The sequence below is a fragment of the Dicentrarchus labrax genome, unplaced genomic scaffold, assembly GCF_905237075.1.
Source record: "Dicentrarchus labrax unplaced genomic scaffold, dlabrax2021, whole genome shotgun sequence".
Lineage (NCBI taxonomy): Eukaryota > Metazoa > Chordata > Actinopteri > Moronidae > Dicentrarchus > Dicentrarchus labrax.
Window position 1 is genome coordinate 2,568,931 of NW_026136719.1, and position 13,691 is coordinate 2,582,621.

General features: G+C 42.5%; 1 protein-coding gene across 20 annotated transcripts in view; it reads right to left on the reverse strand.

The window, feature by feature from the left end:
- kifc3 (kinesin family member C3) overlaps positions 1 to 13,691 on the reverse strand; it is a 39,599-nt gene that overhangs the window by 15,995 nt on the left and 9,913 nt on the right. For 3 of the 20 annotated variants that reach the window (XM_051378730.1, XM_051378732.1, XM_051378725.1), the window contains exons 1-2: positions 11,747 to 12,837; positions 2,096 to 2,216 (exon numbers count right to left, since the gene is read on the reverse strand). In XM_051378730.1, the coding sequence (XP_051234690.1) occupies positions 2,096 to 2,216; positions 11,747 to 12,016 (391 nt within the window). In that variant the 5' untranslated portion in view covers positions 12,017 to 12,837. The other 17 variants (XM_051378720.1, XM_051378719.1, XM_051378717.1 and 14 more) reach the window with 13 other exon arrangements.

Sequence of the window (13,691 nt, forward strand, 5' to 3'; positions counted from 1 at the left end):
GATAGCAGCCGCTGACACATTAACCTGCTCTACCTGTGTGTGTGTGTGTGTGTGTGTGTGTGTGTGTGTGTGTGTGTGTGTGCACAAGTTTTCTTCTACAAGGCCTCAAATCTTATCAACCTGAGAACAATCTGCACTCTGTGGGACAAATCTGAGACTTAACAGGACACACACACACACACACAGCTCAGACCTGTACACGTGGACTAAGGAGAAACTGCTTTACACTAAATACTGAACTGCAGCGACACACTGACTGACTGTAAAACAGGATTACACACACACACACACACACACACACACACACACACACACACACACACAGTTGCTGCGTTTGCGTTTTCTGGATGACAGTGAATGTTGACACTGCTGAAAATATGACACACACTCCTTACAAATCTACGTCAACGTCAGCTTCTATATTTATGTTTATGTGTGTATCAGTGTGTGTATCAGTGTATGTGTGTTAGAGGTGGGCGATATATATCGTTTGCGATAATATCGTCATTGTTGTTTTCACGATGTGCAAATTTCCATTATCGAGTATTTAAATTACTTCGACAAAAACAATGAAACGCCCGCGGAAACGTTTTTTAGCGCTCAGAGCGCTTCCAGTTGAAATCTGTTCAACCTTTGACCCCGCTGGGCGCTCGGACAATGAGTTCTTGAGCTCTCAGCACTAAAAACGCGTTTGGTGGACACAAGACCGAACTCAGACAATTCCAATCACATTTAAAGATATCGACTGATTATCGTTATCGCCAAAATCCCAAAAGATAACAAGATATTATTTTTTGCCCATATCGTGTGTGTGTGTGTATCAGTGTGTGTGTGTATCAGTGTGTGTGTATCAGTGTGTGTATCAGTGTGTGATGTAACATCAACAGTGTTGATTTTAGCCAACAATAAATGATGTAGCGGTACAAAGCTAACGATAGCTTTCTACTAGCCAATCCAATCCAACTTTATTTGTTAAGCACTTTAAAAACAACCAAAGTTGACCAAAGTGCTGTACAGGAGAATAAATAAGACATCATAAATAAAAGACATAACAGCTCACATAAGGCGCAAGCAGCCAAGAGCGATGGGCGGCATGAAGCGTGAGGTAGGTTGCAACCGGACGCTGACTGCAGTTCACTGAGCAGCCACTGGTGGCGCTGTTAGCTACAGTTTAATGACAGTTACACACAGTCTTCTTCTGATCTGTGTTTCTGACTGTTATCAGACTGAATAAACAGCCTGGAGACGTCACTTTGATCAGAAATAATCAATAACTATTTTTTTGTATCAGACTGAAGCTATGACATATGTAAACAAATGCAGTTACCATGGCGACTGTACTGTCCCCTCCGGAGTAACGAGCGAGGGGATGAAATACAATGAACATCTTCCAGGACATCTGGCCACTTGAATCCATTTCCAGGTGTTTCCAGGTGTTTCCAGGACGCGTGGGAACTCGACTGTTGTGTAAACAGGCTCTAACTGAGTGTATTGATTCATGAGCACTGCAGGTTCAACAGGGTCAGTTTAACACGCTTTAAGACCTTTAGGAACGCAGGTTAACGTCTGTGTTACAGCACAGAACGGATAAGAAGGACTGTTTGTTCCATGTCGGTTTGGTTTTAGAGTTACAGAATGATCAATACAAATAGTTGCACACTAACAAACCTTAACTTTTGTTTCTGAACGCAGGTTGAGAAAGCGGCGGATAATGAAAGAACACAATCAGCTCAAGAGAGAAAAGTGTGTAGAGTAAAACAAAAGCTGCAGTGTTTGTGAACCCGATCCGTCGTCTGCTGGGACTCGGACTGTAAACCGATCAGCTGAGAAACACGCAGCCGGCAAACACACATCAATAAATTAATTAAATGTGATATTTTCAGCCCACCTGTTTGTCTCTCTCTCACACACTCTCAGGTTTCCTCCTCTCGCTGTGGAGCTCCATTCATTACTGACAGGTATGACTCACCTCCACACACACACACACACACACACACACACACACACACACACACACACACCACTCTGCTGTCAGAAATGCAGCCACGCTGGTGGGTTTTTTTCCCTCCTCCTCTGCGACAGACGCCCGACTCACCGTCCAATGAGACGTCTTTCTTCCAGAGCTCCTGCAGGCAGGGGGCGTGGCTGAGGTCCCAGGTCTTTCTTGTGCTGAACATGACCGCCGGGCTGAGCAGAGCGCTGGACCGCTGGACCGGCTGCAAAGACAGGAAGAGAGAGCGACTTTCAGAATAAAACTCAAATTACAGTCCACAAAGTGGAAGTTGTTGCAAATGAGTTCTAATAAAGTAAAATGTCTTTAACAAAAATCATTAAACATTTCCTTGATGTTTTACATCAGTGGTTCCCAACCTGAGTAGCGGTCGCCACAGGGGGGTTGGCGAGGTCTTATTGATTATAAGGGATGCAGGAAAACTTCACAATATACACAGTAGGCCAATATTCTCAGTTATTACAAAGAGTGAACAGAACAAGCCAAACGTCTGAAAGTCTGTATGATTGTTCAAAAACATAACACAGACAGAAAATTTTATAAAATCTTGATCTCTGATCAATATTCACAGGAAACAATCTGATCAATATTCACAGGAAACAATCTGATCACAATTCATCCAAATCTGTGTTTTTACACAAACGTCCTGCAGTTACTGAGTTCACTGTTTGAGTTCATTGCTGTAGATTCAACTACAGACAGTATATAAAGTCGTAAAGTGCAAGATTAATGCAGCAGCAATATTCAGTATAATATAATAATATAATAACTTCCTGAAGGGACTGGATAAATATTCTTTAACATGCTGAGAGCTGTTTCATCTCTCATCTCTCAAGAAGCTACTAGAAAATAAAGTGCGGTTCCCGTTGGAGATCTTGAGCAGTGATTTAAGTGTCGGATAAATAACGACTCTTCCACCGTCACCTGACCCTCTTCTCTTACCCGTCCATGTCCGTGGCGAGCTTTCCGCTCGGACGGTGGGACGTAACGCTCTCGGTCCAGCCAGCTCTTGTTGATCAGAGCTCCCACCCAGCCCAGCATGCTGCCGGCTGCTGCACAGACCTCCCAACTGGTCCCATTCAGACCGTCCCACAGAACCAGTGACCCGCCACTGCTGAGCAAGAGGACACTGACCTGGAGTCAGTTAACCCACCTACAGTCTCCGTACCGGACAACACCGGGATTATGAACACCTGATCTCAGAGCAGCTGTTGAGGATGAACTCTCAGTGAATGTAATCTGTTAATCCTCGGAGCAGATGGCCTCTTTAACCCTCCACTGACCGCAGGGACGCAGGTTCAGTCCCGTTTACTATCAGATCTCACTAAGAGGTTAATGAATGACTCAAACTCTCACTCTTCAGCCTGCTGACACCAATAATGTACAGGTGTAGGCCTACTGGAGTTTCCGAGCATATAGACAATAAATAAACTGGTTTGGAAAAGTTGATTCCCAGCTGGAACAAAAGCAGATTTTCCTTGGGAACCAAAGTGGGCTTGTCATATTCTACAGGTCTCTGTGCAGCGCCCTCTATTGATGCATCACTGATCACTACGGTTCCACTCAAAACTGGTGGAAACACAGGCTGGTTCTAGATGACACCAAGAATCTTGTACGCAACGATTCGAGAGCCAAAGCTCACTAAGAGACGTTTTCTGATTTTCATCATCTTATAAACTGTTCAATCACGTTAACTAATTGACTAGTCGACTAACGGTTACAGGTCTATATTTCACTCATGCTTATCACATCTGTTTGCTGTGTTAGCGAGGTAGTAGCTACAGAAGAAGAAGCAGAAGTATAAAGCCTCATTTTGAGCTGCTCTGTTAAAGTTACTGCAAACTCAACACCATTTCAAATTAAAAGCCTTCTAGTGTTTCAGCAGACAGAGGCCCTGGTGGAAAACAAAAACGAGTTGTGGGCTCACATGTGCCACCGACAGGTAAAATATAGTATTACTGATCCGGTCTGGTTTTGGCAAAAAGTCAAAACTGGTTCGAAACCGACGTCACCTGACTTCCTCCTTTGCTCCCAGTATAATTACTACGGCCACTAGAGAGCGCCGTCACTTAATGGTTGATTAAGATCCATTGATTGTGCATCACACACACACACACACACACACACACACACACACACACACACACACACACACACTATAGTTCCATTTAGTATTTTTTGTGTTCATAGTGTATTTTGTATGTTTTTCTTTTTTTTTTGGTGCGTTGAGCTGGACGGACTCACTGAGAATGAGCTGTCAATCACAAGGTAGCCCCGCCCTAAAGCATACCCTGCTTTATGGTCTGTTTTACTCTAAATGGGACCATCAGTTACTAAATGAACATCATGCTGTATGGAAGAAGACTGAAACTAGAGACTGAGACCAGAAACTCATCAGGAAACTGTTTACTGAGCTCATAAATCAACTGTCGGCTCATTTCTCCATAAGACTGAATGGTATTGATCTCTTATTGCAGCCGATGGAGCCCCCCCTGCTGGCCTTTACATATAATGCAGGTTTAAGACCCTTCGCAGACCCAGAGCTCTGTCCGTTATATATACCATCAATGGCTGGGTCCCCAATCCCAGTCCTATAGTTCCAGTCCAGCAGTATTTCTCAACAAATGATTTTCTTCTTACGTCGACGTTCCTTTGATATTTAAAACCTTCAGGATAAGAAGGTATTACAGCTGCTCACACACACACACACACACACACACACACACACACACACACACACACAGTTGTGAAAGTGTGGATTAGAGCTTTAAAGACGCTGGCACACACATACAGTATATGAAGTATTATTAATGTTGACAGCCGCTGACACATTTCCCCCTGCAGACTGCAGAGCTCTGGTTAACCTTTCACACCGCCTGTCCACACACACACACACACACACACACACACACACACACACACACACACACACACACACACACACACACACACGAAAAAATGCTGATTGTGGTACAATGAATTATTGTTTTTATGTTTTCTCGCAGGCTAGCTGTGTGCTGCAGCTCTGAGGCTCAGCTCAGTTTAAATACATGTTTATATTTCCTCCTGCAGTAAGTGATGAACACGTGGAACGATGGGTTTTTTCCATCCAGAGTTTCCGACTGTTTCCTGGCTGTAAACGCAGCACGGAGCCATCTGCTGCAGTCTGACACCTTCACAGCCCAACGGTCTGAAAACCGTCTACAAACACCTCCACACTGACTCTGGATCAGTCTGACACACAGACGAAGGTTTACTGACTTCAAAACATACAATTCAGTTCTGTAGTAAGATGACCTTTTATTACTGTGTTCTTATTGTTGGTAAGACTGCATCAAGTCCATCAAAATGAATAAAAACAGGAACATAGTATTTGTGTACTGCTGAAGAGTTGTTTGTCAGTTAATTATCAACCAGTTGGAAAATAGACTAATCGTTTTGAATCATTTTTAAGATAAAATGTAAAAATGTTTTTGTTTGAATGAATAACTTGTGGAGTCCCTCAGGGAAGCATCCTGGGTCCTCTGAACGTCCTAATGAACAGTCGTAATTAGCTGTCAACTATTCTGATGGAGATACAGTTTAATGCTTCATTTAATTTACAATTAAAACCGTATTTCAAAAACACAAACTATAAAATAACTGACAATAGGGCGCCCGGTTAGCTCAGTGGGTAGAGCTGGCGACCTTGCCTATCTTCAGCTGTCCCTATTAAATAAAGGCAATAAAAAGCCCCCAAAAAATAAATTAAAAAATAACTGACAATAAATCACCAAATCTACATCACATCCTCTCCTGCTGTGTGAGATCCTCCTCCTCCTCCTCCTGCTCCTCTTCCTCCTCCTTTAAACTGGGTCAAATCATCTCTTCCTGTTTTCTTTCAGTCTCCATGTGCTCAGACTCACACCCTGTCTGCTCACACACACACACACACACACACACACACACACACACACACACACACACACACACACACACATAAAAAAAACAAACCATCTCTTCACACAGGGTTTACTGCGACTGAACCAGCACATCCCAGACGCTCTACAGGGTCCATTACTGAATATTCATTAGGTATAACTGCACATTTTATTAAGAGAAATCCAGGAATTTTCTCTGAAAACATATTTAATAAATGTAAGGTCTGCAGCTATCGATTAACTAAATAAGTAATCAAGTATTCTACCAATTATTCCATCGATTAATAAAGGAATTTCATAAGAAACGATCAGATGGCACTTGGCTTGTGCTGCTGTGATACGTAGAAAGAAAATAGTTCCTACATGAAACTGCTCACAACAAAGACTGTCTATTATCTTCAGTAACCGGCTCATGAGTTCTGGAAAGAGAGACTGCTGCTGAGTTTTTGGTGCTTTGAGCTCCGCAAGTGGAAAATCTGAAGAATTCACAGAAAGTTCAGAGGACGGGGCGCCCGGTTTGCTCAGTCGGTAGAGCTGGTGACCCATATATGCAGCGGCCCGGGTTTGAAACCAACCTGCGGCCCTTTGCTGCATGTCATCCCCTCTCTCTCTGTCCCCCTTTCCTGTCTATCTCCCTATCAAATACAGGCATAAAGGCCAAAAAAATTATACTTTAGAAAGTTCAGAGGACCCAGGATGCTCCCCTGAGGTACTCCACAAGTTACTGGACAGAAAAGCAGGATTTACACAAATGTTTGTGTGTGAGATTTTCACAGTTTTGAGTCCTGCTGCAACAATGTATTCTAGAAATTATATCTGAAAGAAGACCAATATCTCTAAAACGCAGCAACTCACACCAAAACCATCTAGGTAGGGGTAAACAACGCTAGAGGTAGGAGGATTTTTGATTTTGGGTTCCACTGTCCCTTTAAAATACTTGATTATAGCGCTGCCTACATCTGCTATGACACGAAAACGTTAAAATTCAATTTGGTGGTAACATTTGTATGACTAAGATGTATTTAAGTGACTTTATTCTGTGAACATATTTTAAATAAGTTTGGAGAAATGCTGCATATGAGTGTGACTTAACTGAATGGACTTAATTAAATTAACTAAATGGACCCAAAGTTACTCTAACAATAAATATTGAGTTATTTCTAATAAAATCAAATATTTTTTAATGCTTCAATTGTTTGTTAATAAACCAAAAACGGTTTAAGGTGATTGGTTTCCTCACCAGTCTGAGTTGAATTTATTCATTAGGTTTTACAGTGTAGTGGATAACCTCTCGTTTTCCTTTGCATGGTGGGTTTTTTGTCCTGTACCGGTACCGGTACCGGGTTTGGATGTGTCTCTGGTGTTACTGAAGACTAATTGGACAAATTACAACAAGCAGCATCTTTTTTTAACAAAATAAAAGCAAAAATTCTTCTTTAAAGGGAACAAATCTGCCACAGCAATTAATTCTACATGTGTGTCGATAATCAGAACAAAACCAGACAGAGTGAACAGACAAAAGGAGGATTATCAGGACGAGTGAAGAATAAAAAATAAAATAAAGCTTTACGCGTCTGAACACTCGACGTGTATTCAGGTCATCAGAGGAAAGGCGACTCTGCAGCATCAGGTTACAGACAGACCTCCATCTCTCCGTCCCTCTCTGTCTCCACTGCAGCGTCTCTCTCTCTCTCCACCCTCCGACCTCCATCCCTCCGTCTCTCCCTCTTTGTCTCCTGCTCTTACCTCCCTCCCTGCGGCCTCGCCGTCTGCATCATCGCCGCATCCTCGTCTTTGCTGCAGCTTCACGCCGACACACAGCAGCAGCAGCAGGATCGGTGTCAACGCCACCCACCGACCCCCTCAACACAGACACACACACACAGCTTCCTCCCTCTCTGTTCCCCTAGCAACAGCACAGCAGCATCACACCTCCTCTGGCCCCGCCTCCTCCTCCCTCTTCCCCATCGACGGATAAATATTTCAGCCTCAACTGAAGCGTGAGGAGCTGCTCCTCCCCCCAACTGAAATATTCAACAGTCCTGTGTGTGTGTGTGTGTGTGTGTGTGTGTGTGTGTGTGTGTGTGTGTGTGTGTGTGTGTGTGTGTGTGTGTGTGTGTGTGTGTTACTAGAGAGACAGAATGTCAAGAAACTAACAATTTTTATTATTGATGATTTTTTCAATTGATCATTTGTTCTTTAAAATGTTTATTGGTTGTTTATTGAGTTTATTTCCCATCTTTATATTTCTGACCGATTATTATTAATATTTATGGAAATAAAAGATGCTCACAAACTCATGAAACACGCAATCTTGGGCATAGATGTGACAAAGTGGCTCGATAGCACCCTGAAGACAATGTCTCCCTCCCCACAGATACGCAACCTCGTACTCATCTTCGACAGCAACCTCTCCTTTCAACACTGCGTCAACCAAATCACCAGAACTGCTTTCTTCCACCTGAAGAACATTGCACGCCTCTGCCCATCACTCTCCTCTTCTGCTGCTGAGAGCCTCATCCATGCTTTCATCACATCCAGAACTGACTATTGCAACAGCATCTTATACTCACCCATACCCGCTCCTATGACCACATCACCCCTGTCCTACAGAACCTCCACTGGCACACTGTCCGACAACGGATCCAATTTAAAGTCCTTCCCCTCACTCACAAAGCCCTCCACAACCAGGCCTCCTCCTACCTCACAGACCTGCTCCATCTCCACACTCCTTCCTGAAGCCTCCACTCTTCTGATGCCAACCTCCTGTCTCCACCACTGAGGACCAAGCATCGTACCTGGGGCCACAGAGCCTTCTCCATAGCTGCTCCCTCCCTCTGGAACTCTCTCCCCAAAACACATCAGAGACTGTACCGATCCAACTTAAAATCACTGATCAATACCACCTTTTCACAACTGCTTTTAATGATTTTAATAATTATTGTTGACTGTTGTAGATATAGCTATAATTTCTAAGTGTGTTGTTTTTAGCTTTTTCTTTTAACTCATGTGAAGTGTCTTTGAGTTTCTTGAAAAGCGCTCCATAAATTAAATGTATTATTATTATTATTATTATTATTATTATTATTATTATTATTATTATTATAACAACAACAACAGGAAGTCAGCCATTTTGAATTTAATGTGCCATTTTGGTGCTGTTTTTGCCATTTTCATTTATTGTAACAAACACTTTGTAAGGAATTGAACGAATCAACTTCACATGTCTGATAAGAGTCCGACCCTGAACGCCACCTACTGGAAACAGGAAGTAAGCCTTGTATGGCAATCACCATCTGATTTATATGAAATTCATCAAATCGACTAATCCTTTAAACTCTGTCATATTTCAGTTATTATACGCTTTTTTCAAAGAAGACAGATGCTTCTGAAAGTGCTGAAAATAACAAACTCACTTCCTGTGTGTACGGGCCGACCTGAGGGACAAAAAGCTGAAAACAAACACGGGAGACTGACACAGTAAAACTCTGAGTTTGTGTTGCTGAGCAGCAGAAAGCCGTCCTGATGTTTCTGAGTGGACGGCGAGTTTCAGCGACACCCCTCAGTATAAACTGGTCCACACACAGTCAGAGACAGGAGGACGTGTTTTACAATGATTTTAAAAGCATCGCAGTTGTAAAGCGGCTCTTCAGGAACCTGCAGACAGTCGGCCAATTACAGAAAACACAAAAAGTTGCTTGTTGACTGAAAGTGTCCTGCAGGAAAGAGTTTGTGTCCTCCTGTCAGAGGTCAGATTAACGTCATCAGATGATAAATCTGTTACGTAACTCCTGAGCTGAGTGTTGACATGTTTCACATCATGTGATCAGTCAGTGGCTTCACATTCCTCCTCAGACACAAAACGGCGAGAACCAGAAACATCAGATTTAACTGGAACATACCGATGTTAACCAGGACGCACGAGGTCTGCAGGGTCTTTCTCCCACGTTCAGGTTTAATAAAAAGAGCCTCACAAAAGGATTTTTTCTGTTTGTAAACAACAATATTTTGTGGGCGGAGCCTAACTGGTGTCAGAAAGACACAGTTCTGCCTTCGCATCGCTCTTGGCTAGTAGAAAGCAACTGTTAGCTTCGTACTGCTACAACATATATTGTTGGTAAACATCAACACTGTTTGTCAGAATACATCAGTTAGTATCATCGATCCCGTCAGCTGGGGAAGCTAACGTTAGCCAACTAACATATCCACTCATAGTATTTTGCTGGCAATAACGTTAGCGAACAAGCAAGCTAAGGTTTGGCTTGCTTACTTTAGCTTGCTTGTTTAATTTCTGTTGAGATACAGCTGATAGCCATTTTTACAACAGAACTGTTTTTTTATGTTTATAGTCATTTTAACTTGTGGTTAGATTAGCTTTATCTGTTGCTATGGTTACCTGCAGGTTAATTACACTAATTCAGAGCTTAAACTGTTGAGCTGATCTATGGATATAAAGTTATCAGACAGCTGTCGGCCAATCAGAGAGCAGCATAAAACAATAACAAATCTTCCAATGAAGTTTAAAGGTTCAGATTCAGGTTAGATTTACTGCCGCCTTAAGATCTGATAATATTTATTGTGCCGTCATATCGGAACGTTTATTGTTCAACTGTAAAAGTACAGATGTTTGTTTGTCAGAATCAGATGGATTTTATTGACCGAGCAGTTTCTCAGCCAAGCTCTCGAAACAAAAATTGTTCTCATCAGTCATGGATGAAGTATTCGAACCTTTTACTTTAATAAAAACAGCAACACAACAACGTAAAAAACAAGTGAAAGAGCTAAAAGTCCTCTAGGCTTCTACCTGTGGAGTTCCCCAAGGCTCCACTCTGTGGCCTCTTCAACATCTACATGCTCCCACAAGACCAGATTATACAGACAATATACACTACTCACACAAAGTTAGGGATATTCGGCTTTCGGATGAAATTTCAGAATGTACATAAAATGCACTATAACCTTTCCAGGTGATCTTAAATGCCCTACTTTCATGATATAATATCACTGTAGCATCAACTTTTTACATTTTCCATAAATTTCACCCGAAAGTGGAATATCCCTAACTTTTTGTGAGTAGTGTATGTACCATAATTATGCAGATGACACACGTTTACACAACCATATCACCAGGGGACGATAATCCCGTACAAGTGCTGCAAATCAACAATTGTAACACGGATAAAGCTGAAGTAACTGTTTTGGTTCAGAGCTCATATAACTCCGGTTGAAAAGATAATATTGTAATAATATAAAAAAACATTTAGTTAATTCCAGATGGCTCCCAACATAAATGACCTGTTGAACTTCCTCTTGCCAGCTTTGTGGTAGCCTGCAATGCAGAACTCCCAAAGGAAATCTGCAGATTTAGGGCCGATAGTGTTTAAGGGAACTGGATGTATATTGTCTGTATTAAACCTTTGCAGGCTTTTGATTTCAGCCTGTTTGTATTTAGATTGATTATTGTTGTGTGAATGATTGTTTATATCCATTATTGTGGTAAACCTCGACTAAAGGCGTCTTTAATTTGAATTTGATGAGATAATGAGATTTTGAATTGACATGTTGTAGAACTTAGAATGTAACTAAAACATGAAATGGAAAAACAAATCCAATCTGTAGAGTACGATAGGATTATCGGTCGGAGAGAAACTTTCAAAAACTTGAAATTTTCATCTAGATTTTGACTTTTGAGAAGAACAAAGGAAAGAAGTAGCTCCAATGTGTAAAGTACTTGAGTAAAAGTACTTTCCTCCATTATTTCCTCACCAGTCTTGCTTTAAACTCTCCTGACTGAACCTGATCTCCATCTCCTCACCTGAACCCGCTTCCTGCTGTCGGGGACGTTACGCACACCTCCTCCTCCTCGCCTCTTCTTCCCTTCAGCTCTGCAGCTCCTCGGTCCTCCGTGCTCCCCAACCCGAGGCCTGGACGCTCCACAGACCTCAGGGACGCCTCTGCCTCCATCCCCAGGGCGACCTTTCCGCCCCGTGGCCTCCGAGCTCCCGCCGGGCTCTACGGCCTTGTTGTTCCAGCTCTTGATGAGGCTGTGGAGGGTCAGGACCGCCAGGGTGCACAGGACGTACATGACCCCCGTCCCGTAGGTCCAGCTCGGACGCTGAAACTGCTCAGACTGAATATTGTTTGCGGTGCTTCATTGAATCCAAACAGGTGGCGTCAGGGTCGGTCCAGGTGAGGAATTTACATCCTCAAAGTTTGAGAGATTGAATTGAGCCTACAGGACCAGGACTCTGTGTTCTCATCCAAATATTTGTCCTCCGAGCTGAACGGAGCTCATCAGTTTTAATCCTGCTGCTCTTTGTATAATCCGCTCTCTGTCTCACGCTTTGCTTTTGTGTCTCACCTGTTTCACCTCTGTCCTGGATCCCGCCCCGTCAGTCCACATTACATTTCCACTGAACTGATAAAAACCTGTGGACCTTGTCCCGTCCTCTGCTGCTGCTGTCGTCACGTCCACAGGTACCCGACAGGTAACCAGAGCCAGCAGCTTCAGTTTCTCAACGTAACTCAAGACACTCTGGCCTCACGGCGCTGTGTGTGCCGCCTCCATCACGACAGTTTAACCCTCTGGAGTCACAGCTGATGCAGCAGCGACCGACTGCACAGTGAAGCTCAAACTTCAATCACAGCCTGCTCACCAGAGAACGACCGCCAACATTTCACCGGAAGCTGTTTGAGTCCCAGAGCCGAAAAAACTTTATAAATCTGAGCTGGAACAAATTTTAATGTGAAGTCAGCAGGTAGAAACAGCAGCCTGAATTTCACTGAAATTAAGAGAAACAGTGGGAAACAGATTCAAGCTAGATTGAGATTTTTGTTTGACTAAGAAAAATATGATTGATCTGAGAAAATTAGATTTAGATTTTTCTATTTTTTTGCTACACTTGGATTTTTTTGACAACTTAATTACAATTACTACTAAAAGATTTTTCTTTCACTAAAATCTTTTTGATAAAAAAAAATTCAGTTTTTAGCTTGATTTTTGATTAACATGCAAATACAATTAAAAGTCAGAGAAAATTTTCTTTTGCTAAATTTGGACTTTTTGTTTTACTAAAGAAATAGTTTAAAAGAAACATTCAAAAACTAGATTTTTAGCTAAATAGTGATTTTGGCTTTAGAAAAAACTTAAAATTGTAGTTCAGAGAAAAAAACCTTTCAAAAAGGAACTGGAAGTGTACTTCATTCTGCTACCTCACATTTCAGATCAAACTGATTTTAGTTTATTAATTTAAAAGTGTAATTGCCAGCCAATCTAAGCTGTACGAGAATTTTACTTTTAACTTTCTACATTAAAACAGAACTGCAGACGAAACCTGTCTCGATAAAATATTGTATGAAGGTGAAATCAGGAAATCCAAGAATCCAAGGACGAGAGAACTTTCTGAGGTTTGTCATCCAGACCGTCAGGAAAAGTGAAAATCCTCCGTGAAGAACCTTTCCTCCATGTTTGTTCCTCTGTGAGCTGTCGGCGTTTCCTCTCTGCGGCTGCTTCGTTAGCTCGTTAGCTGAGTTTGTGTCCTGATTGGACGAGCAGCGACTCCGAGGCTGAAGAGCCGTCTCTCCGTCCCGTTATCCTCTGTGACACTCAAACAGATTAACACTGAGGCAGGTCAGGTCTTCACCTCCATCAGTGAATGACACAGAGAGAGAGAGAGAGAGAGAGACCTCCACTCTGCCTGGACTGCTCTCGCCCGTCCCTCCCTCCTCCCCGTCCTGGGACCATCTGTTGCCTTTGCAGG